General features: G+C 42.5%; 1 protein-coding gene across 2 annotated transcripts; it reads right to left on the bottom strand.

Moving 5' to 3' along the window:
- Nucleotides 1–1,163: 1,163 nt before the first annotated feature.
- Nucleotides 1,164–26,102, bottom strand: LARS1 (leucyl-tRNA synthetase 1). Of its 2 annotated transcripts, none has more exons than XM_051631127.1 (32): nt 26,022–26,102; nt 24,582–24,700; nt 23,876–23,963; nt 23,144–23,224; nt 22,553–22,693; nt 21,332–21,493; nt 20,914–21,026; nt 20,454–20,517; nt 19,873–19,940; nt 19,300–19,525; nt 18,281–18,368; nt 18,108–18,184; nt 17,547–17,600; nt 16,898–17,038; nt 16,503–16,580; nt 15,492–15,577; nt 15,347–15,412; nt 15,158–15,240; nt 14,378–14,516; nt 12,083–12,295; nt 11,222–11,279; nt 10,374–10,437; nt 9,614–9,797; nt 9,320–9,410; nt 8,359–8,499; nt 7,691–7,831; nt 7,487–7,597; nt 6,288–6,398; nt 4,857–4,961; nt 4,267–4,362; nt 3,226–3,358; nt 1,164–1,560 (listed from the first exon to the last, which is right to left on the bottom strand). In XM_051631127.1, the coding sequence occupies exons 1-32, from the start codon at nt 26,025–26,027 to the stop codon at nt 1,355–1,357; spliced, it is 3,534 nt and encodes a 1,177-aa protein (XP_051487087.1). In that variant the 5' UTR covers nt 26,028–26,102; the 3' UTR covers nt 1,164–1,354. The 2 variants fall into 2 exon arrangements, with proteins under 2 accessions (XP_051487087.1, XP_051487086.1); XM_051631126.1 differs by having other exon boundaries at nt 24,582–24,703; nt 26,022–26,095.
- Between the last annotated feature and the right edge of the window lie 142 nt (nt 26,103–26,244).

Below are 26,244 nucleotides of genomic sequence, written 5' to 3'. Positions count from 1 at the left end.
GGAGAGATGTGACTGTGGACAATGCACCCAGGGCTCTGCTCTGTGTCCCCCCAGACCAGAGCACCACGGGACACGCTCCCCACCAGATCCAGCACACAGGCACCTCCACCCACCACACACATTCCTCTTGCTTGTTGGTGTTCCAGGAACTTAAAAGGCCCATCAGGGTCAGGGCTGTCAAAAGTTTTTCTCCCAAGCACCTTCAGCAGCAGGAGCACAGGGCCTCAACCCTCCCACCAGCCTGTCCCCAGCACCAGAACTGCCCTGGACTGTGGAACCACCTTTTTCTCATGGTAAGAGTTTGTAGAGCGTGTGCTTAGCGGTACCAAGGACGAGCAACAGCAAAGGAAACTGCTATTGCACTGTAGAGCCACAAAACAACCTGCCTTTTGAAAAAGATACTGGAGGGGCAGGCAGGGGCACACCCAGCCAGCAGCACTCGCAGCTCCCTGCCACAGTCCTGGGCTCTGGCAGGGCTCCTTCCTCTCACACTATAACCTGTCATCAGGGGAAGTTCCAATGGGAAGCCACGGGGAGCAACCAGACTGCGAAACTGCCGAGGAGCGATGGTGCAGAACACAGTGTGCTGTCCTCACCAGCTGCCTCGTCAGTCTACAGAGCCCTGCAGGTGTTGATCCACGGCTCAACAAAGGGAACACACAGCTGGAGAGGGACCTGCAGTCACCAAAAAACATCATCTAAAAATCTAAGAAAAGAACACTTAACCTTCCCACTTAAAATTGATTTACGAATAGTTTTATGGAAGAGTAAGAGAGGAAAAGTCAGTCTTTAACCAGTGTTTGCTACAGGTGGTCCCATTTTAAGTGCTGAGCAACACAGACATGTTCACCTTTAACTCTTGCTGAATTGCTCCTCAGTGTCCAGTTCCTCCTGACCTGCTTGTCTGTGTCAGTGTCCTACAGGTGTTTAGTCACTTGCATCTTTGAAAAGTAAAACACACAGGTGTGCAAGCAGCTTTTCCCCCTCTATTACAGGAGATATACAACCAACTTCTCCACCCAGATCCTAGTCTGTTTAGCACACAGAAGAATTCTGAGGGTGCTTCTCCAGTTTGCTTCTGAAAACACTGGCCAGAGCTGAAAAGGAAGATTCACCATGTCAGGATTGAGGATACCAGTTTCTTTTCAGGAAAAGCCAAAGGACCAGAGGAAAATAATTTTATTCTATCCACATTTAAAAGAGTAGGAGTGAACTTGCATGCAAAATTAGGCTGCTTTGAGTGGGCTTTTATATATATATATATATATAACAAATTCTCATCTTTGTCCATTACAGATGATTTCAAGTCACTCTGTGAACTCTCTCACTGCCAGGGCTCAAGCCACGGGCCAGTTTAATGCACCAGGTAAACAATCGTGTCACCAATGTCCTTGGTCAGGCCATTCTCAGTGACATGGACACGTTTCTCCTCCAGGTCAATGTGGAAGGTGGCCTGCTCCAGAATTGGGGTTTTCTCTGCTTCTTCCTTGCCAAGGACTGGGACACGGCGTGGGCCAAGCACAGGATCATCAAACCTCATCAGCTTCACTTTAGAGAGATCTGCAGAGAAGACACTGGCTAGTCAGGCTGTGGGAGCTGCACACAAGCTCAAACAACTGAGTTAATCAACTGAGTTAATCAAAACAACAATAATTGGTACTTTAAAATATCTGATCCAAGGAAACATTCTCTCAGGAATATCATTCATGTTAAGATTTACACCCACCACAAAGATGTTATTCAGTCTCCACACACAAGTTACCAGCAGAAAGAGGGATAAACCACACAAATACCAACTGCCAAGACCACAGCAAGCACTGAATTGGCCTTATCTGGTTTTGGGGCAGCTCTGAGCAACTGAACAGCTATGGAATCACTTTCTAAGGAATTAATTTCAGAGACTGGGAGAAAGGGGAAGGTGAGAGCTGTTTTAAATACTATTCCCTATTAAAAATCACACTAATAAAAGACTGCTAAGCAGACAAAAAAAAATCTCTTGGAAGCCTGGGATCTTTCAGCCAAGCCTCCCTCCAAGTACAACCTTCTATCCCTTGAGCTCCAACAGGACAGTGACACTTTCTGGAAAAGGCAGAGTGAGAAAGAGTCCCTGCTTAACCTTGCTTGGTTCCAATTATTTCAAACCAAGCCCCAGCAGGAGACCAGTGGACAGACACACAGCTCTGTGCAGACAGTGCACTGCCCTGTGTGCTTTGCCTCACCCTCCATCACACACCCCTCCAAGCAGCACCAGTGTGGAGCTGCCTGCTCTACAGAGACATGTGGATAAACACAAGCTGTTGAAAGACACAGCAAGAAAAAATTACTCTGCTGACACAAGCTTTTGGAGGCCCAGTTTTCCTTTTATACCCAGCTCAGGGTGCTTGTTTGATTCTTAACTCCTGCATTCTTCAAGACAAACACAGCTGCTGCTTCTCCAAGAAAGCTTTTTTCTTTCATTATGCTGGCCAGAAACAATGTCTGTTTCAGTGATGTCTAACATGAAATTTTATCATGCTATTCTGTGTTTTCTTAAAATATCTTCCTAAGCAGGTGGAGAAATGAAGAATACTAAAATTGCCAACAAGTAGGCTGGAAAAAAAAATGTGCTTATTTCCAAGAAAAACTAAGGGAAAGCATCCACACTGAAATGCCACTGATTACAGAGACCACCTTTAGCCTGACAAGATACCACAAAATATTAACTAGTTCCTGTGGAGGTGGCTAGTTCAACTTGGGATAAACAATGGTAACTGACAGGCTACTGCATAGTTCTTCAGTAATCCCAATCTTAAGTGAAGAGATAGTTTTCCATTATGAATTGGGACAGAAATTACCAGGAACCAATGTAGCAACTGTTACATGAATTCAACTCTGGCTAAATAGGTAATTCAATTGGGTAAATTTTTTTTCAGCTTTGGGCTCCAAAACAAGTGGCAGAAGCTGCTTATAACAAGTGATGGGACTCTTTTTCTTGGAAATTCAAAGCACAAGGGGGAATATTATCCATATTAATCTCTGGCTGGAACAGGGTTTTGGTGTACCCTGTGGTAGAACAAAAGACCCACAGAAAAGCCTATTTGCAGATTCTCTCTTTTCTTGTTGACTCAAACACAAAACTCCTTGCTCCTTTCTAAGCATCTATGACAGCAGCTTTGCCTCCATTCCTGGAAACATTAATCTAATTAATCAGGGTGTGATGACTGTATAGCTGTGCTAGGACCTTACCTTTGATTCCTCTGTCCATCTTCATTAAGCGTCTGATCACTGTCTCTCTATTGTCTCCTTGCCTGATTTCAATTTTTGTAGAGAAGTGGCCATTTGAGGGTTGAGGATTCACCAGAAATACAGAGACGCTGGGCTGTGGGACAGTTAACAGAACATTGAAGGACAATCTGTATTTGTGATCAAAGCCTCAGAAGAAACATGGAACTAAACCAAATAATCATCATCTATAACCAAACATTCTGGGTGGGTAAACTTCCTTTAGAAACACTGCCTGCCAGTGGCCCTAGACAAGCACCCTCACTGCTCCTCACAGCAGAAGCCACAACAGACAACTTCTCAGAGCTTTGTTTAGGGACATGGATCAACGTTTCACTGCTGAGAAGTATCAGAGATAGAAATACACACACACACACACAACAGCCCTGCTGGCAGTTCTGCTGGCAGTTCCACTGACCTCCCAAGACACAGCTATAGGGAGACTTCTTATAAGCCACTTATTAGCCCATTATGAACTAATCGATAAACATAGAAAGTATTAAAAAATATTTTAGGATTCAGCAAACAAGTAATACAAAGTTTCAAATGGAAATTTATAATGCCTTAAAAACAACCATAATAAGAAACATAACTCCTAAATAACAGAAGTGAGATTCAGCCATACTTGCACAAAATCTACTCAAGTCTGTTTTTGGCCTATGTTTTAACTGGAATACAATCTACCTTATGTAAAGGGTGGTAGTTGAGGCATTTGGCTGAAAGACAAATACAAGAATATGCTAATGCTCAGGTCACCTGTTTCTAACAGTTTTGAGATCAAAACAGTAAATTTTGGTGACTAGAAGGGCCTTAGAGCTAAGGAACAACCACAGTCACATTTAGGGCTGTATAGAGAAGAAAACAAAAATGTTCTGAAGAGGTGTTAGATCAAAGACAAAAAAATCCAATGTTCATGTATGATTACAGTTTTTAAATGGCATATTTGCATTCATTGTGGGTTTTTCTAAGTTTTCATACTTCTACTATCTGAATTTCTGATTTTACCTCAGTTCTGAATATGGAGAATGGTTTTCCAGGACAGCAGTCTTCTTTTATTTTATCTTCAGCTTCCGATGCAAACTTCACTTCAATGTGATCCAGCTTAAAAAAAAAAAAAAAAAAAAGAGTGGGGAAAGAAATAAACAAGAGTTTAATCACAGGCTTTCCAGTACCTAAAGGGGCTACAGCAAAGCTGGGGAGGGACTTTTTGTAAGGCATGGAGTGATACAACGAGGGATAATGGCTTTAAACTGAAGAGGGGAGATTCAGGTTAGACACTAGGAATAAATTGTTTGCTCTGGCCCAGGTTGCCCAGGGAAACTGTGGCTGCCCCATCCCTGGCAGTGTTGAAGGGCAGGTTGGATGGGGCTTAGAGCAACCTGGGCTGGTGGGAGGTGTCCCTGCCCGTGGCAGATTGATACACTTATATTTCACAATTTAAACAGCAAGACAGAAATACAGAAAGTTGATAGAAAACTATTACATGAGAACATACAGACACAAGTTGATGTAAACAGGCTTAGAGCCTTAGGAAAGCCTGTCCTCCAGCTATCCCAATAAAAACCAAGTAATGAATATGCCAAGTGTACACCAACCTCCAGAGAATTTGTCAAATAGACAATGTTCTCCATGAGCACTGCACGTTCATCAAATTCCAGTTCCAGATCAAGAACACGTGAACCATTCTTCTCCAGATTTTCCTGTCAGAGGAAAAAATAAAGAATTAAAACCCTCTAAATGCTGCAAGTAAAACGATGCTTCAAAATGGCAAACTGTCTCCATTAGTCACATCAAGAATAGGCTTTAAATGTGAGAGCTCTCTGCTGGCACAACATGCTAACGTAGGAGCAATAATTTTCTCGTAACAGGGTTTCTTCTACAGGGAGTTAGTCACACTGATGGGAGGAGTAAGAGCAATTAGAACACATATTTAATACAGAATTGAAAAAGTGTTTGACATTCACAGTTATTTATAACCCCTACTTCATGTGCAGATTGAGAATTCACAAAATAAGTCAGCATTTCAGTGATATTTCACAGCAGGAAATTCAGTCTTATGACCTAGTTTAAAATAAAGCAAAAGCAACTGGACATGTTCACAGCAGTTGTAAAACAAGTTCTCTGCAGGGAAATAATACCTACTTTATATGTTAACATAAAAGCAGCTTAATTAGTCCAGAAAGCCAACAGCAACAGTCACAAGAGACAAAATATTCAAGGCAATATAAAAACCACGTGAATTTTTTTTCCTACTAGAACAGGACTTCCTCTTTGGAACTTAATATGTCCCTCCTTGCTCTCATATGCTGAGCCAGCTGTCTCCTTTCAAGCTCTGCTTTGCCAGACTCAGCATGGTTGTGGTTTCCTGCTTTCCTTGTCAGATTAATGTGAAAGATTCCCTCCATTAACACTGAATTGCTTCCCTTTGTAAATCACAGAGTTTCTTCTCCTCTTGCCAACAGGAAGCACAAGCAGAAATGCTCCTTGTGTACTGGAATTGCTGAATAATTGGTTTCACAGGAAAACACACTGATCCGGGGGGTCTAAGTTCAGATGCTTCTATGTCTTTCTGTGAAATTGTTTACTGCACTTTAAAAGTGACAAGATGGACTACAGGGTAAGTCCTGCCTGGAATGCACCAGGATCACCAACTGCTGCCAGATAAGGACATCAAAAACCAGGAATGCTTCAGGCCTAACCCACTCGTGGGACTGACAGCTTGCAAAATACACACACTACCAAGTCTCAACAAGACCTTTAGTTCACCTGGGCCAATTAAAATAGAGACATTTTTATTATATCTTTCCTCCAGAGATGTCAAAGAAATTTGTAAATAAAAACATAAAGCTGCCAAACAAGCAAGGGGTAGGAAAGAGACTGAAGTCAGGAGACAGCAGGAGATCCAGGAATGAAATAAAGGAAACAACAATACCCATGCACAAAGTTTTAGATTATTATTGTCTTTGTCCAATGTGTTTCTTTCACAAAAGCTTTATCCATACCAGAACTGTCCCTCTGACCCTTACCTTGATCATGGCAACAAAAGGCATCACCTTCTTCATGTACTTCTTCAGCTCTGGCAGCGTGTTGAGCTCACTGGCAATTACTTTGTTATCTGGCAGCTGCCCTCCATTGGCCTAGAAACATTGACCAACACCCATGAGAGAGTAGAGGTGGCATTAAAAAACACCTTACCCTTTGATATCGTACCCCCTTCGTGCTTCCCCATAAATACCAGCAAGGTTTGTCATCAGCACTGATCATGGAATAATTTCTCATCCCTTTGAAACATTTTTAAAGTGAAATTTTAAACCTTGGACCAAAAAACCCAGAGAACTTATGTCATTCAGGCAACTTGGTATTATTCTGCATTTTTTAATTCCTTCTGGTGACAATAGATTTTTACCTAACTTTTCTACCTGGATGCATTTTAAACTCACATTTAAGTCTTACCACAAGCGCATTGTAAGTGCTACTTTTCTGAACTGTTTGGGTTTTACATCCAAAATTTACATATTTGCATCAGACCAAACCGCAGATTTTAACACTGATGCAGAAAAATGCCTAGAGAAAGCCAAGTGGCACGTGAGGATTATTGGTTTATCTCAATCCCACAGGCTGGAAATGTCATAACCCCTCAGCCTATCAGCTGCAATACAGATTGGTTCAAGCTGAGTGTTGGGTCATCCAGATGCCAAAAGCCACTCTCATCAGTTTCCCTGTGTCAGAAGCAGATTCTTCTGCTACCAGAAAAGCTTATTCCTTCTACTTATGATGGTGTATTCCAGTGCAACATGTTTCTTGTAACACCACTGGATAGGATATACCTATTCAAGGACCAAAGCAACACTTCTAAGCCCACTCACATAGTAAGTCAGAATTAATCTGTCATTCAACAGTGTTTCCTCAGAAATACACTTGGGAAGAATATTTTTAAAAGCTATCCACTTACAGAGGGAAAAAATAACAGACCATGGGCTGCTTTTTACTCAGATTGTCAAAAGACAATGAGATCATAGTATCAAATCAATGACATTCTTTGGGAGGTTTTCATTAAGCACCAAAGTTAACTGAACAGTTGTAAGAGCATAAAGGAAATGTAAACTATCTTGCTTTACATTTAAACAATTTGGTACTAAAATAAAGCTTTAAGCTTTTTTCAGAGAGGAAAATAAGCCCACAAGAAAGCAGGTGAGCCCCCAGAGAGGCAGGGAGGGATGAGCACCTGGTAGTGCTTGCGCAGCAGGGACAGCGTGGTGTGCTGCCAGGGGGGGTAGCTCCTGGCCACGTAGATGGTGCAGTGAGAAGGCTTCTGGGAAGGTTCTTTAGCACTTTTCTAAAGAAACAAAGAAAAAATATCAGGAAGGAGTCCTGAGGCAATACAGAACGATCAAGTATACACACAAAAAGATGAGCAGGTGCTCCTCACCTTCCCCTTCACAGGGGCCATGTAGCTCTTCAGACGGAGTCGGAGGTCATGAGCTGCTTCCATGAGGTACTGAGAGGAGCGAATCAACACCTGATCCACAGGACCTGCTGTTGGCCACGAGGCTCTCATGATGGAATCAGGCTTGGAGGGAAATACACCAAGATGAACACACATCAGTAACTGGTGGGTTTTTGACTCATTGTAGCTTTACTAGAAACTGGAGTTCAGTCAGTCTGAACCTCAGTGAGCACCCACCTATAAGCAGGTGGAGAAGGAACAAGTACACAGCCAGCAAGCATTCATTTACAAGTGTGTTAGGCACCAGACATACAGTTACACCTGCCATGCAGCTACAGCACTTCATCTACAAGCACAATTAAAAACCAAACCTACATTTCATGCATAAGTGTAGGAATATTGCATTATTTGGGGTAATTTCAGATCACCTCTTTGTGAGTACACAACCAATATGACTAGTATTATCACAGTAACATGCTAACTCTGTGTGTTCACTGTCCCATGGACAATAAGCTATTATGGTTCTTCATATTATAAGACTTGCTTCTTCTACTTGCACAGCAAAGCCACCCATAAGCCTAAAACAAGCCTGACTAAAAATCAGGAAAAGCTCAGACCCAAATCAAATGACAGCACTGAAACATTAATACCTTTCCCAGCAGTGACCAGATGTGCTCACACACGTGGGGACAGATGGGAGTCAACAGCAGAGTCTGCACTTCAATAAACTGAAAGACCAGCTCTCTGTGCATTCCTTCTATCGCCAGCTCACGGTATTTATCCTTTGCTGCCTGAAACAGCCAGTGCACCCACCATTAGCACCCCGAGGAGACACACTTGGAACAAAAGGCACAGCCCTTTGCTCTAACATCCCCTTACAATGTCAGCAGCACAAAACCCAGTAGTGGATTATTACAAGAGCTGTATTTCCCTGAATCTGTCCGTTAGTCATTCAATTGTTTAATTAATACAGTACTTTTCAAAAAGTGTTTATTGGCACAGACTTAAAAGACAAAAGCATTCACAACTGTGTATCAGGTACTACTGTCCCAGAGAGCCTGTAAAAGATACTAATAAGTACTAAGCAAAAGGCAATAAATATGATCTATCATTATCCATGTAATTCAGCCTACTTTATGATATTCAGGAATATGATTAAGGAGCCACATAAAGGAGTCTCTGTAATTCATGAAGTGAAGTGGCATGGCTCAGCAGACACTCTGGAGACTTGGTTTATGGGATGTATCAGAAAGCACTCTGCTTCCAAACAGTTCTGTTGACATATTATCTGGATTTCTAATGAAGAGTTCCTTATTACAAAGGAGCTAGAGAAAAATTGTTTTTAGTAGTGCCTTTTTTTAAGCAGCTTTTTGCTCATAATAGATATCAGGACTGTTTGCAGCATCACAGTTTTCTTCCTCCAGACCTTGGCGAAAGTGACACAAGCAGACCTTTGTAATTTCTGATTTATTCCATTCAAGTACTCTTGTTTCTTGGCACAAATCTAATTCAGCTGTATAATTAAGGATGAGAGACATCAGGATCAAAAGGAATCCACAAAGTAACAAACACCAAGTGCTAGTTTCTTACACCTAAAAGGACACCACCTACCTGAAATTCAAAGAAGCCAGTTTTCAGAGCTTCCTTAAACATCATCCTCTCATAATTTTGGTCTGTCTTCATTATGCCTTCATTCATTTCACTAGAGAGGGAAGGGAAAACATCAGTGTTGCAGAGTCTGCCCCACGTAACGGCAGTGCTGGTGGAACAGTCAGTGTCACAGCACAACCATATCACCTCTTCCGTTTTGCTTTATTGAATTCATTCATTTGTAGCACAAAAACACAGGCATGCTCCTTGTGAGAAAAAACACAGACCAAACTGCATGATTAGCCTCTACAGTACCTGGCAAAGACCCTGTCATTGAAGGTATTGGCAGGACCACTTCTTAGACTGTCTCTGTTTGCAATCATCTCCTTCACCCACTCCACCCACGTGTAGAGACGAAGAATCCCAGCATCTGCCATGGCTTCCACAAAGTTGGCATCTTCAACTGTATCTCCAGCATCAGCCAAGGCTAAACGCATGCCTGAAAGAAACTGGATCAGCTAAGCTGGCTGGCATGCAGTTACCTGCCAGGTATGGATGCAGGAGGCATGGGACTCAAGATGAGCTCCAACTAACTTCTCATTATGAGCTAATGAAACACAAAGTGAAGTTACAAGCTGCCTGGGCAGCTAGAGAGGTTTAAAAGGATGCACTTTATCCAGGAGAGCTACACTGCCCTCCTCAGGAAGGAAACCAGACAAACACCAAGAACCAGATCAGTGCAATCCCCGTCCAAGAAGGAACCAGGTCACACGTGTACACGCAGTGCTCACCCACAGGGTGGCTTGTGTTTGGGTCTCTGAAGTGCACGTGGAAGAACGATGTGGGCTCCCTTTAGGAGGTCACACGACCAGAGCAGCTCTTGGTTGAAAGAGCCCTTGTGCTAACACACATCCCAACGCCCTGAACAGAGCTCTGCTTTTCAAACATGAACAGGTGGTAAGCAGTAGATTTACTGCTATTCATTAGTCCAATAAACCCACTGCTCCTCTGACAGCAAAACACTAATTTTAGTCATTTTGGCATAATTGAAAACCAGATGCAAGTCAGAACATACCATCTGCAGAGAACTTGTCAATAGCTTGAGTTAGGGTAAGAAAGTTGCCTGTGGATTTAGACATCTGAAAGAAACAGAAGAGTTTGTTTTCTCACACATCCATTTCCTAGTTGGAAAAGGCAGACAGACACAGCAAGGGTTTGGGCAAACCACTGAGAAAGTATTTTCTCATGGATTGTAGCAAAAGCTATTTGGTTCATCTGAACTAGGTCTCACAGTAAATGCAGACTGAACTTTGCAAGCACTCATCTTCAATGCTGAGACTTGCACAAGTTGTTACTGCTCAGGACCACACACACCAGAGCAGCTGGGAAGTGGCAGCTGCCTCCTGCACCCATCAGCTTCCTCCACAGACTCTGCCAGGCTTTTAAACACAGGACACCTGGTACCAAAAATTAACTCCAGAAACTACCTAAAACAGATAGTACTTCAAAATCAGCATTTTCATTTCTCAAGGACTCGGGTAGGGATTTTTGCTTGATATGGGACAGTCTCCAAGGCCTAATTCCTCAGTTTGTGCACCTTTAAATTCAATTAAATTCAGTTTCAGAACTTGCACAGATTAGCATGTTATCAGCACAAACATTTTGCTCTCACCTGCACCTACTCCAATGCTTAACAAAGCTAAAATTTAGTAAAAAAAATTAAAATTCATTCTACATTGTATATTACCCTAAAACTTAAGAGAAATGCACTGAAGGCAGGTCCTTTCCTCTGATGAATGAAAAACTGAGGGCATCATGAAGAAACTAGAATTTTCACTATTTCCTCCTCTTAAATTCTGAGGATTTTCTCAGTCTGGCTGGGAAGTGTCTATTCTGACAGACACAAAAGCCACCTCACAATACCTTTTCAGAATTGAGGAGGAGGTGTCCATTTGCTCTCACTGCTACTGGCCATTTTTCTCTGTTTGAAGACAAGATACAGAGCATTTTGTAAATACATTTCCTCTTTTATAAAGAGCACATAGGAGAAAAATAAAGAAAATACATAAGAGGAGGTATTGACAGAAGACATTTGACTTTTATAAAACAGGCCAATGAAAGCTGAAGTTAAAATTTGTTCTCCACTTCTACACATCTGCTTTTTCCTATGCCTACCTAACTGAGCATTTCATGCCTCAGTAGCTAGCTAAAACAAATAAAAAAATAGCATCAAGCACCACCATTCCAACAGCAGCTGCACTTGGATTTAGCTCTAGATGCTGCTACTTAGTCTCTATGGAAAAACACTAGAGATACCCCAGGGTTTTTTCACATATCCTCTAGAGAAGCACCAAGCTAAGGCACTATTTAACTAGGACATAGAATTCCTTAGGTTTGCTGTAGAGCTGATTGAAACTGCCAAGTCTGTTCTGCTACATGCTAGAATTGCAGTGTTTAGAACACACAGAACTTCAGCAAGTCAACTAGAAGTCATATCATGCAGCTGGATTTCAATTTTGCTTCAGTGTTTTAGAATTTGTATGTAAGAATCTTGCTTCTTAAAATTTTTAAAGGATTTTAGCAAAAAACAGGGGAAGTAATGGCAAAAAGCCTTCAATTTCAATAACTTTTATGATAGACAGCTGTAACAAAACTGCAATACAAAAGAATACACTTTCAACCTAACTCTGAGTATTGTACAGTCCAAAGAAGCCATTAGCAAATGCCCCAGAACCACAAACTCTCCTGCTGTACCTGCTGCACAGCTGCTCTTATCTCACTCACCTCTGGTCTGCCCACATAGCCACATGGTTATAGAGGTAGTATGACAGATGATTGGGGACAAGATCTTTGCCAGAAACTCTGAGATCCACAGGATACCAAAATTCAAACTCCTTTTTCAGCTTGTCCAGCTTTTCTTTTGGAATATCTGTTTTAGGAAACGGAGCTGTCTTGAAGAAGATGTAATCCCAAACTTCTTTGCTCATTTGATGTGCCCTGCACAGAATTAGTCCCATATTAAGATGGCAGAAAATGTTCCTCTGGCACTCTGCAGCATTTTGAATAAGACAGTTTAAAACTGTTGATTTATTCTCACAACATACTTCTTTTGATAAGCAGAGCAAACACAGAGTGCACAGGTACTAAGATCAGATGAATGAGTCCAACTTCAGAAACAAAATCAGAACTCAGAGCTGCTCAACCTGTGCCCTGCTGAAAATGCCCTTTGATATTTTCCTCAAAAAGCATGAAAAATCCCTTTAAATAAAAATAATTAAAGCATAATCTTGAATGTCCTGGAAACCTGATTATTTCATTTCCAAATGCCACCCCTGCCACCCCCAGCACCACTTGTGACCTTAACAGAATTCTCAGAAGCTATTACTAGTACCTAAACTTCTCTGCGCTCCCTCACCCTGGGTCATGCAGCTATTCCTCTGGCTTCCATGACAGTAACAGAGCAGGAGCAGAAGAGAACTGCTGTACAATTCAAGGTAGCCTCCTACGTGGAAAAATTAGTGGTCTTTTCCCACTCTGAATGGAAGTAATGAATTAAAAAATTAACATTTACTATAAGACACATTTGACCAATTACTAGAGGTAGGATCCACAATTTTGAATTGAAACAATCATGAAATGCAACTTAGGCCCACAGTCCTGCAGCCACTAGCCTGCATCAAAACAATATCCTTTTAGTTTCCAGAGATTTTTATTCCTAGCTCCTTAAAATTTCACTTGAGCCCACCAGATACTACCTGCACAGATTTCAAATAAAATAATTTCAAACAGAAGTCTACTATTTGTTAACATATACTAAGGTGCTTTGTCCTGAATTATGCAGGGAGGAGAAACAGTCTGGATCCAAAGCACCTCCAGTGCACATCAAAAAACTAGTGCAAGTGGCAGCTGATACCACTGGTCTAGAATGAAGGCTTAGATGCACCAGTTTGATGGTTCAGATCTGGCAGTTGTTGTTCTGTGCTTTAAATCCATGTTGTGTGCTGTGAGTTTCTATGTTTGATGCCAAAGATCTCTGTAACTGAGTGGTGACTGACATGACAGGCCAGACATCCCCTTTTACTTCACCCCACTGAGTAAGTCTTAGCAAAAAGTGTTTGCTGACATTGTAAGAAAGATGTTATCAGCTTCCATAAGAGCTCCCTCTAATTGCACATACTTCATTACATCAAATCTCTAATTCAGTGCTCAGGATGCTCACTTCAAAGTTTGTTTCCAGACATGACTAGTATGTAGGCAGCCTCTATAATTAGAGAGGTTTGAGCAAAAATTAAAGCCCTGCCAAGTCTTTCAGAACTATTTCTGTTGGTAAGAATCCTCAATTTGGAAACAGTTTTCAGATTAGTTATAGCCTTGAATAAGGCAAGTTCCACTTCCAGTGTGTAACTGCTAGTTCATAAAACATGCAGAACTAGAACATAAGATTCAAGGCAAGACTGACAGTGATTTTTCCAAATCCAGCTGAGTTGTGCTATCCCAGCTCTCTGATCTCTATCACTGAAAGTTGACAGCCACTCCAACCAAGAGGTCACAGAGCAGTCTTAGGAAGTATTTTGGTACAAATGCCTTCTCTCTCTTCCTGTGACAGTTTCCACATATGAGTTGTGGATAAAAGATGGTTCTAATCTTCAAAGAGTTACTAACTGTTAATACAGAGACAAAAACTAAGTGCTAATCTTGCCCACTTTGTACCCTGAAGCCTGCAACTTTTTATAGTTGCAAAGCAATCTCAATAAGCAGAGACACTTGAGCAGCCACTGAAACCACTCAAAAACACCTGGCAAGGACCACTTCAAGGCAAGTCAAACACACGTTAAAAAGGGTGATTTAGGCCCTAGGAAGTTCTGTTTTCACAGACACTGCTCCTTTCTCTAGCCATGATACTCTTTTCCCTTTCCATATTTTGCTCTGCAGTCTTGCTGTAACTTAACTAACAGTAAGTTTTAACAATGATGTTTTTTAAATACAGAATCAGCCTGCTTGACAAGTCTTTGTCAAGCACAATTCCAGAGGTAAGCAGGCTGAGTTACACAAGAACACTGACAGACTCACTCTCCTTACCTGATGCCTAGAGGAGATTCTCCTTGGCCCCTCAGGTCACCTCCCTGCAGCAGATGAGCCACTGTGTAATAGGCCATGTAGATACTGGAGTCAGAGAGAGACTCAATCAGCCACTGCTCATCCCAGGGCAGCCGGGTGCCTAGGAAGGGTGGAAGCAGCTGTCAACACACAGGCACTGTGAGCCGCGACAGCCACGGCACTCAGGAACACACGAGCAGTTTATGACTTCCAGTGGAACATACACACACACACATATATATGCAAGTATTCGTGCTTATTTCATGCTTTTAAAACATCCTTTTTAAAAAAGTTTAAATCATGTGTCTGAAAATGTTGTTAGAGAAAGTACTTGGTATTTTTGTAGTCTGCTTCACAAAACTGTTGAAATTTCAGCTCATGATGGTTTGCTGTGTATTACAGAGCAGTTGAAACAGTTGTCCCGTGTCACAGGATACACAAGATGAAAGCCAGTCAGAATTTAAGCAGCACACCCAAAAAATACTCTTAGTTCCTTCTGACATCTCTTCCAAAGCAATGCCCCACACAAAGAGCTACAGAGGTGCTGCATAATCACTGCAGTAATGCAAAAATAAGATTACCCCTGGCCACTGCATTTTCAATGAGTGTGCCTCCTCTGGGATGCTGGGCCAAGATAGGTGGATACATCTGTCCAACACTTCCTGTAATATTTAGGACTCTAAGCAGCACTTAGGCCTTCCAAATGAAGTGGCAAGTACCATCTTCATGAGCACTGAGTGAGAAAAGGGGAGTTTTGCCTACCTAAGCCATATGTCCTGGAGCACGCATGCTCTTGTAGCCAGCCTAAAGTAGCTTCAAAATTTCTCCTAGTCTCTTCACAAAACCTGTAAAAAAAAAAAAATAAATCAGCTTTTACTAATTGCTCCTCTTGGCCCTCTCAGACCATCACCAAACAATCACTCCTCTTTTACATCTGCTTTTATAACTTACGTCTCTAAATGCTTCAAGCACTCTGATGTCAGTTTCTTCCAGTTCACTTCACCATAATCCAAATACCTGCAGTCAGGAAAAGTTTATGGTAACAAAGCAATCCACAAGGATGTAAGTTGGCAGTAACTGTGTAACTACCACTTACCACTGGTCACAAAGGGCCACGACACACTCATCAGCAGACCTTGACATAACTTGTTTCTCAGGTTCCATGTAAATCATGGCTTCACCCTAAGAGTTGACAGAGTAAGAGTTAAGTAAAAAACACTAAGATTTAAGTCCTTAGCAAAGTTCTGAAAATCCTTACATCCTAACTAAAAAGCATCCTCTCCATTCTAAGCTGTTGTACAGCATTTATTGCATGGCTTTCAGCACTGCACAGGGACTCTGCCCCAGTGCTCACTCAAGTAAACTGAGGGCAGCCCTTGGCTCTGCACTGCTGAGGAGCCAGTTCACTGGCCTGTGCCAAGGATGTCTCCATGCATGAGAAAAAGGAAAGAAGCACAACACATTCCTCATGGACTATGCCCCTACTGATTCAAACAGCTGCTAGAAAACCCAGGGAGAAGGGCAGGGGCAAAGAAAAATGTAAGGGTGAACTTTATTCCTCCCTTCACAAATATCCTGGTGCAGGATGAACTGTTTTATGCTGAACATGATGCTACCACAAGGGAACACCAACTAAACAACCAAAGTCTCTCCCACTTCCAGTCCTCATCAGAAGAATCTTATCTGAGAGAAAACATGACCATTTTCTTATTTGCTACTCTTCCTTCTCTGCAAGATGAGCCCCAAAACCAGTGTCTGCATGTCACAGACACCCTTTTATTGGCAGGCTGGAAAAGACTGACAGTTCAGATCTGACACTTTCAGCATCTTCCCAACTACACAAAAGATTAAATCAAACCACCAAAGTATTTCCTAGACAAGGTGATGGGATGAAGCAGGGAATAAGAGGTCTCCAATGAAGCCATTCATCCCACTTAGTCCAAGAACACGAGGTCCTTCTCTTATCTACATTCCATACTCTGTAGCTATCCAAAGCATCTCTAAGAAGCCTGCAGAACCAAAAGCGAGAGACTCCTACAGCACTGGGCTACTGTGGAAAAGACAACATGGATTATCTCATAAGAGCTGTGTGCATACTACCACCTACCTTGTCCACCATCATCTTCTGAATAACCTTCTTGACATCTTGAACTTTCTGCCCTTTGAATCCATCCACCAACATTACCTGTAAAAGTTGGGTCACAGCACTTGATTATTTTTTTTAATTAACCAGAAACAGGTGCCATAGCTCTTTAGATCACCATAAAGAAGTAGATGCTGGCATCTTTGACATGCAAAAAACAGGAATACAGGGAGATTTTTTCATTAAACAGATGGTCATCTTTACCCAAAATGTGTTTGTATACACATCAGCATGCACATAGGCTGCCAGTAATGGTCACTCAGACATAAAGATTGTTTTAGTTCTGTGTCTTTAACCACTTTTTTTCTCCTAATTAAACTCAGCAAGAAAACACCTATCAAAAATCTTTTATTACTTACTCCCTCATAAAATGCTTTCAGGTACACTCTCTCCTTGGCCTCAGCAAGTTTTTCTCTGTCGTTCTGGCTCTGGATTTTGAGCTCATCACAGACTGCTGGAGCACAAAGGCTGCCATAGCCTGGGATTTCAATGATGGGCACCTGAGAATTAACAAAATGGTGTCAGATATTCAGTTCAAATTATCTCCATGTAATAAAACCTACACAAAGATTTGTCTCCTGGATTTCACAAGCTCTCCTAGAAGTGACACAGTGAATGAAGCAGACAAGTGTATTTTCCTTGGTTTGCTGTCCCCAGGCTGACACAGAAGTCTGAACCAGAGATTATGGAGGGGAAAAAGGCCATTATTACTAGTCAGCTGGAAGTGTTTGTGCATTTACCCAAGAACCCCAGTGGCAGCAGAAGCAGGTGCTAGGGCTGATGTCCAGCTCCTGTATCATGCTGCTCTGTGTGTTAAGTTTGTGGCATCTATTACTAATTACTTAGGACTTACAAGCAACTAGAGCAAAACATGAAAACTTAAAACCTCTCAGCTCTTTCAGCTGAGGAGGACTTTAAATGGGAGTTCTGGGAAAGGCGGGCACAGTTCTTGGTGCACTTCTCATCAGTGAGTGTGTCACTGCAGTTGGACACACTGGCTGTACTCACCGGCTCAAACGGCAGGACCATGTCATCCCTGATGCCATACTTCACCCTCAAGGCCTTTGGTAGAGGAAAAAAAATGCAATATGGTTAGGAGAAAAATATTCCAGATGTAGAGGTTTTTATCCTATTGCTTTAGCCTGAAAAGGAAAGGGATAAAAATTCAATAGCCAGAGATAGCTGTTTAGACACAGACATACTCTTGAAGCTGTAATAGCAACAGCTACATCAAGTCTCATTTAAAATTCCTGCAGCGGTCTTATCTCATCTCTGGAAGTCACTTTCATAACAGGAATTTATTTCCATTTCACTGGTACTCATCTATACTTTAAATGCTGCAGAAGTTACACTACTCTTGTCCAATACTCTTCTTGAAGTCTGAGAATAAACACCTGTCCCAGCCCTGCTGGCTTGCACTTCATTTATTTTTAACTACTTGAAATAAAAGTTAGAGGCAGCAAAACTCCAGTTAAAAGGAGTTTCATTTTACCCACTGGGCATCCACTTTTGACCCTCCACACTGTGGAAAGGAAATAGGAACAGAAGTAATTCAGTTAACAGACTGACCTGTTTTTTTTTCAGATCTCTCAGGGCTGCAATGTCATCTGGAGAATCAGAGGGAACACTTGTTACCACTCCAGTTCCTTGACAAAGAAAGAGAGATAAAACGATGAGTCAACACACACTGAAAGCACAGTGCACATCCAACAGGCGTTGGCAAGGGGCTGAGGGGAAGCTACCTTTATCATCCTTGATGGTGAGCATGGGAAGAGCAAACATAACCTTGTAGGTCGTGAGAGGTGCCGAAAGTGCAGCGCCAAGGATCTCCTGTGCAGGAGAAAGGCACAGCATTATCATGAGCTGCACTTCTAAACCCGGCTGGGGGAGCTCTCCTGGCTGATATTCTTTACATTTGCTGGAATTTCTTACATGTAACAAACAATTTTTAAAAAATAATCATATATAGTTAGACGAGGAGGAAGCACATATGAAAAGCATGTGTGTATTATTTGCGACAGTGCATGAACTATTTACTGGTAGAAAAGTCAAATACCAGATAGTATAGACACAGTAACTCAGGGAAAGCAAAACTACTGAAGTGTGGAGTTGGAAACAGTAAGCTGGAGAACAGTTTGCCTCCAAATATCTGAAGCACACTAGCATCAAGACAGGATGGACTAGGAAGCCAGTGTCAAAAGCCATATTAAACACAGGCAGGAAAGAATATGGTCAAGACCAATTATATTCTGACAAGAGGTAAATGCCACTGACTACACTTACTACAAGCACAGAAGTTAAGGACAGTAAATATCAAAGCCACTAACATTCAATACTAAACTAAGAAAGCTTCATTGACAGATGTACTGGAAATGTCAGCATCAACAAAAAGCTTTTTTCACACAGCCCTTTCTAGCTATTGCTTTTTTTCCATCCCTTTCCCTACCTCACAGAGAAGTCACCACTCTGCCCAGTGTGCAGAGGAGGGATACTTAAAAACATTCATTCACCAAGCAATGCCAAGGCAACAGTAGTGCATGTGTCCACAGGTAAGTGCACCAGGTTAACCTCCCAGAAGTAGCTGTGGCTTGGCTGCAAAAGAAGGTGTCTTCTGCTTGCCTTTTCAGTCAGGAAACACTTCTATTTCATTTCTTTTTAACAGTTCCTATATTTTCTTTCAAAGTAGAACTCTACCATCACCTTCCTAAGTACAAGTTTCAGAGGAAGAGATCAGCCTGACCAGCAAGCTGCAGATGCTCACCTCTCCCATCAGCTCCTTGACAACAGGTACAACTCCATTATCTTTTGTGAAGCCCTGGTAGGACATGTTCCTGGCGGCTCTTTGGGTACAGATAAAAATATCCCCATTCTTGGTTTCAAAGCCGATGTACTTCATGTCAGGGCGAACCCAGCAGTTGGTCTGTCCAAACATGGTCTCTGGCCTGAGCGTGGCAGCCACCAAGAAGATGTTTTTTCCTCTTAGGCCACTAGGGGGAAAACAAGAATTTTGTGAGCCACCAAAATAAAAACATTCGGGCAATACAGAACGTTCTTAAGCTACTATGAACTTTTAAGTAACATTTCCTAAGGGATGAAAGTGGGTCATTAGTGTCTTTTTGGGTTCTTTCTTTTAAAAAAAAAAAAACAAGCACTCCAATTTGAGTTTCAGACAGCCTAGCAAACATGGCAGCTAAAACAGAGACCAAGTTTTCCAAGTGGCAGAAATAACAGGAAGACATTATGTTCTTGCATTAGGCAAAACAGACTACCTAACTTAATGGTCACTTCTGGCCATAAGATAGAACCTCTTGGCCATTACAAATTCAAGACCTACCTTAATTTTGCAGGATACGGATCCAACACCTTCATTTTTATTAGTGTATATTCTTGAGGCCCAACACCCTGCAATTCAAGTAATGCAGCAATCAATTACACCAACTCAAGCAGCAAATAAAATGAATCCTACTTGGTAGTATCCTGGCCTAAATGCTATTTAAGGTCCTGATGCTTTCTGCAAAGTAAATGACATTTCCCTTGATTCAAGTGGCTGTTTGCTGAAACACAGACTGGAGAGGGAGGTCACACTTCATTCCTGTGTCCAAAAATGTACTCAACACAGCCACTATTTCAGCAACATAACAGTTGATAACAACTTGTTTCTTTTGTTTCAACAGCTAGATAATGATGCAACAGAGTGATGCTGCAGGCAGAGGTTGCTGAATGATCACAGAGACAGCTACAACAGGAAATACTACCCACAGCTCAGGTCAGACAGCCTCAAAGGAGTTCACTCAGTTTTCACTGACAATCAACAATCAGTAACTCTGCATGTACAAAATACATTCTGCTCCAAAATGCAACGTTTGGTATTTAAGATCTTAAGCAATGCATAAAAATGGTAATTAAAAACATTACCTCTCCTGTTTGCCTGTCATGATCCATGCAAGGCTGTCCATCTTTTGGAGAATAAATTGTGTATCTAGAAAAGGTGTATTTTCATTTAGTAGCAAATACAATAATGTGCAGACCCAGAGGAAACAAAATAAATATGTTTCTGAAAGATAGCTCTCTCAATGGCATTTTCAAATCTTGCACCAATCTGTTTCCACCAAAGTCCATGTTCAGTTTGTGCAAGAGCTTTCACTATTGGCCCTGTTTGGCTTTGAGTTGGTATCCATGGAAAAACTAAAAGAGGAGCACAACCTCACACTTTGTTAGCACAACAAATACACTAGTATTATGTCTTGTAGAGCATCCAAACTCAAAGGATTTTAGTTTAATGTGAGTCACAAGCACACTCCAGACACGTCATGGGTTCCCTTTGGTAAAGCTGAGCTCATCCACGTTCCCCATCACCTCAGGGGGGCAGCCTTACCGTTTCCCAAACTTCACCTTGTTTCTTTCCTTTAAGGTAAGAAATTGCCATCGTACAAAGGAGTCATAGTAAGGATTGACATCTGTAGTAATGAAGGAACGCCTCCAGTCCACCTGGAAATGCATCAGTAAACACAATAAAGAAATCCAAGGAAACTCACAACAGCAAAATTATAATTTTAAAAATAAAAAGAAGTTTCTCTTCCAAAAGATACTGCAAGTACATACCAGCCAATGGGCACATGCTCCTAACCATAACTCTGCAGTCTGCACCTGCAGGATCTCTCAGAGGAGAGGTGTCAAACACCCTGGGGCTCTGCCTGCTGACTGAATCTGAGAGATTCTGTAGTTGTTTTGACCAACCAAGAAAGCACTCATCACCCAAGACTATTGAAAGTTTAAATTAATAATTCTGGTACCTTCAATCCCATGCTTTTCAGATCCTGGACAGCAAGGGGAGGGAAGTAATCCAGCCAATGCTCAGCTTCAGAAAACCTGGCTACTTCTTCATCAGAAAGACCCAAAGACTTCATGATTCCCCACTGGTATTTGGAAGAGCCAGTCTTGGCAGCAGCTTTGCTCTGAAAGGACAACTGCAGTCAGGAGAGCACACACATCCCTGGACTCACAGCAGCTTTATAGACTCAAGACTGTTTCCCCATTAATGTTAAGGTTTCTATTTCCAGATATGCAAGTTAATAACAAATTTTAGGGTCCTTTTCTAGCAGTGAAGATTAATACTCAGTTTCTGATCTACACTATTTCCTAGTTTGTATTCATTTTTTTCCATCTGTTACAAGCCTCCATTTGTCTGGTGCACCTGCAGAAAGGGTCTGCCAAGACATCTGGTTCACTGAGGTCCTGGTCAAACAAATAGGTGTTTTTACCATGAAAGGTGCAGCAGTCCTGCACCATATCCTTCTTTCAAAAACCTCTTCTGCTGTTACTCATATTACTTTTTCCAGCTATTTTCCTTTGAGTATCTTACGTCTCCACTCAACAGCAACTTCCTCCCTGCAAGAGCAGCAAGTTCACATCTGTTGACACAGAGCAGAGAGATTCCCAAATCCAGAGCTTCCAGGTGACACTCTCTAGCACACACAGACAATATACATAAGGACATCCCTAAATTTTTCCTAGGCTTGATTATTTTCCTTGCTTTGTGATACTCCCAAACCCATAAAACTAATTTAAATACCTGATATGCTAGAATAGCTGGGATGATTTTATTTCCCGCATCAAGCCAGAAGAGGTGAAATACCAATTTATAAGAGAATAATCAAAGCAGCAGGTATATTTATCCCCTACTGCTGAGAAAGAGGGCCATTTCCTACAACTTGCTTGTGGATGCTTTGTGCAGGGAACAAGAAAAAAAACCAGTATTGCTCTGGATGATCAGATTTTTCTCAGGAAGCTACTGAACAGTGCACCAGCTCACTCAGATTTCATACACTAAAATGGCATCACTGGAACATGCAGCTGATGCATTTTCTCAAGTACCCAGCTAACTTGGAAAAAAAATATCTAAAAATTTTATCACAAGTTTCTCTGAGGAGTGTGATAGAAGGAAAACCCAACGTGCATGTTCTGAAGTTTGGAGAGCACAGCTACCAACCCAGAAATGTCTGTTGAAAGTTTACCTTTTTCCCTTTTGCTTTGTCTTTTATGATAATTTCTTCTTCTTTTTTAGAAGAGTTTTCTTCCTCTTCTTCCTCCTCATCAGGAAATTCAGGTGGGCAGCCATACAGCTCCATTTCTCTTTTTAGCTTATCTGCACAAGCCTAAACAGAGTCATCAGGTGACTAAACAGCCAACACCTAAACAGTCACCAGCACTTGGCTGTGCCAATGGCATCAATCACAGCTAAGGAATGCTTTTTACTTGTAACACTTTGCATTTCCCTACAACTTTAAGCTTTCCTTGGACATTGCATTAACTTCTAGGAGATCTTGCAGCTTCAAGAATGCCTGTCATGGCAGGCAGAGGTTTACAGAGAGGATTTTCTTGCAAATCAAATAATACTATAGACAAACTTAATTTTCAAGCATTTTATTTTTAACAAGTCATAATGTATAGTTCAAGCACAACACATCTTTACTACAAATTCAGGTTCCAAATCACCCTATCTTGATGAATTTTTAATAAATTAACAAGATGTTCTGAATGGACAATAACCAATCTTAACTATAAAAAAAACACTTTAGAAAAAGCCCTCAGTAGCCCAAACTCACCTTGATAGGCATCCCAGTGCAGTGCAGACCAAAAGGAAACAGGCAGTTCTTTCCCTTTAGCCTCTGATACCCAACTGCAAACTGTACAGTGGAAAAATGAAACAGATGGAACAAGAATGATGTGAGGCCAAGTTAGCATCCTCCTCAAAAAAATACCTTCCATTCCTTCTTTAACGTGAAACTACTAAAAGATAAAGGCAGTCAACAGCATCTAGGAAGCGAATTAAAGGAAAAGAAGGAGAAACTCCACTTTGTTACCAGGTCTGCCACTACCCAGCTGCCTAAGTGAAAGCCTTCCTAATTTGCAGGGGGCTGATTCTGACCAGAGAAGAATGGGTGCAGAGAAGAGACTTGCTTTGTGCAATCCTACCCATCACCAGGACCCAGCAATACAGCAGTGTCCACAAACACAACAGGCAGTGAGGTTTCTTGTGCTGTTTGCACCACTTAGCAGCACCCCCTGAAAACCTCAGCAAATCTGAAGGAGTTAATAGAAGAAACACCTGCAGTCTGGTCTCCTAGTAAAAATTTAAAAACTCATCAGTGGCAGTTCTCTTCAACCCCAAATATTTCCACTGAAAACATGGGGAAAAAAAGGAGAGTTTGAGTAAGTAATTACTGAATCTGTTAAGCAATTAACAAGGCATTCTGTTACCTGAGAATTTAACTTCAAAAATCAGCATTTGTTCTACAGTAGTATTTAAAGGTATTATAGCAAAGGAAAATGTTTACCTCACATTTAGACAAGGAAAATACATGTCCCAGGTGAAGGCGGCCGTTCATGTAGGGATAGGGAAAGGTAACAAAGTACTTCCCTTTGCTGAGAAGAAAACCAAAGAATTAAAACACGTAATTAGCTTTTAAAATTACCATTTTAAGACAAGTAAAACAGTTAATGGGTATCTTCAGCTAGTACTGGCCCACAGTGACATTGAAACAATGTTTTCCCTGCCAGTAACATGAGGCTTTGATTTTAAAGACCTGATATACTAACAGGTTTTATCATTTAAAAAAAAAAAAAAGCAAATAAAAAAGCAAAAGAAAAACCCCCACAGGACTGACATCACAGAGAAACTTTGAAAGAGATGTAACATCTTCCCAAAGGTAACAAGCTACAATCCTGCTTCTGTAAATTGATTACTGCAACAGCTTGAAGTAATTTATTTAACCTCCCACCACCTGAGTTCAGGTTGTCTAGGGCACATATGAACTAACACTCATTTCACAGGGATACATCGTTGCAGTGTTTGCAACATATATTGTGTTGTTGTAACCCAACCTCTCAAAGTAACCGTGTGAGTAAGAACCTCCAAATGACCCAAGAACACTATCTATTCAAGAGGACATTTCCCGCCCACAAGATTTGAAGGAAAAAAGTTCCCCTGAAAAGACATTTCAAGCAGTTGCAGAGAAAACCTGCAGAAAAGTGTAAGGATACCTCTCCTGGTTCTGCCTGTCTGAGGCATCGACCTCAAAGACCCGCTCATCATCCCACTTTTGCTGGATCTCTTTTTCAATTTTCTTCAGGAAATCAACTTTTGCTGTCCCTTTACGTTCCTGCTAAACAGAAAGAGGAGGAGAAGCCTGGCTGAAGGGGTGACCAGATGCAGAACTGTAACATGACAGCCCCTTCCCCGGCTCCAGAGCCCTGCAGCACCAGCTGACAGCAGAGCATCATTAGGTGAGCAATGATTACACCATGGAAACCTGTATCCTTGAGACTCAGCCTTCCAAAGCAACATTTAAAATCTGTAAAGAAAGACTTTACAACCATTTTCCATGACAAAAGACTCTACAGTAGTAAAAAACATGCAAAATGTCCAACTGACTGATTATCTTACCAATAACTAACAAACTCAGAGATGTCTGAATTGGCCAGAGGAAGGGGTATAAATGAGAAGTGGGGAAAAAAACACAGGAATTCTGTATTTATCCCAGGCTTTACATGAACCCCATGTAATGTTTCTTCATCTTGCTACACATGAAGTGGGAACTCCCTATGCCAGGGGAAGAGCAGGGCATACAAGTCTACTCTACTAGCAGTTCAGAGAATTCTTCTGGAAAAGTATTTTGAACTGTTTTATAATAACACACATAATTCCATCAGTCTTGATGAGATCATAATAAATAACGCCATCAGTGTTTAAAAAAACCCCGCTAAGCATTAATAATTCTTTCTTCAAACCCTTTTATTATACAACATATGGCAAGTGCCACAGGAAACACACACTACAGAAAGCCTGGCACAGACAGAGCAAGGTTTGGGCTTTTCCTCCGAGACCGCGGCAGCACCAGGACATCTGGGGCAGAAGCTGTGCCCGCCTTTACTCATCTAAGCAAACAGAAACCTCCCTAACAACCACAGCGCCGCAGCGAGCCTCAACAAACCCTGAAAATAAAGGCCGGGATATTACACTGACTTAATGAAAGGTCCACACTCGCGCCGGGAAATTTCATCACTGCTCTCTTGGCCCCCACGCTCCTGAATCATCCACCTCGGCCTGACTCTGCCGCTTCAGTGACTATTATCTCACCCACCAGAAAACGTGAGACCAGCTCCAGAAAGTAACCCGCGCTCCCAGCCGTGCCCGGCGGGGCTTGCACCGGCGGCCCGAGCCCCTCAGAACCAGCCCCCACGGGGACACCGGCGCCTCGGGCCCCTCGGGCCCGTCCCGCCGCAGCCCCGCACGCCGCCCCGCAGCCCCGCACGCCGCCCCGCAGCCCCGCACGCCGCCCCGCAGCCCCGCCGGGCTCGGCACAGCCACGCTGGCGCTCAGGGAGCCGGGGGGCGGCGGCGGGGGGCGGCCGGCCCCAGGCGAGGGCCCGGGGCAGGCCCGGAGCTGCGGGGCAGCCGGGGCCCGCGCCCGCCCGCACTCACCGCCATGCTGCCCGCGCCGCGCCCCACGGCACGCGGGCCGTACCAAGGCGCGGCGCGGGGGGGCGGCCCAACCAAGGCGCGGGGCGCACGGGCCGAACCAAGGCGCGGCGCGGGGGGAGCGCAGGCCGGGCCGCCCCGGCCGGAAGGCAGCGCCTGTGCCGGCCCCGCTGCCCCCCGCGCCCGGAGCGGGCGGGGCAGGGCGGCCCGGTGCGCAGCCACAGCC

This window comes from Apus apus, chromosome 13 (genome assembly GCF_020740795.1).
Source record: "Apus apus isolate bApuApu2 chromosome 13, bApuApu2.pri.cur, whole genome shotgun sequence".
Lineage (NCBI taxonomy): Eukaryota > Metazoa > Chordata > Aves > Apodiformes > Apodidae > Apus > Apus apus.
Note: the sequence above shows the minus strand (reverse complement) of the source record. Positions and strands in the feature narration are given on the sequence as shown.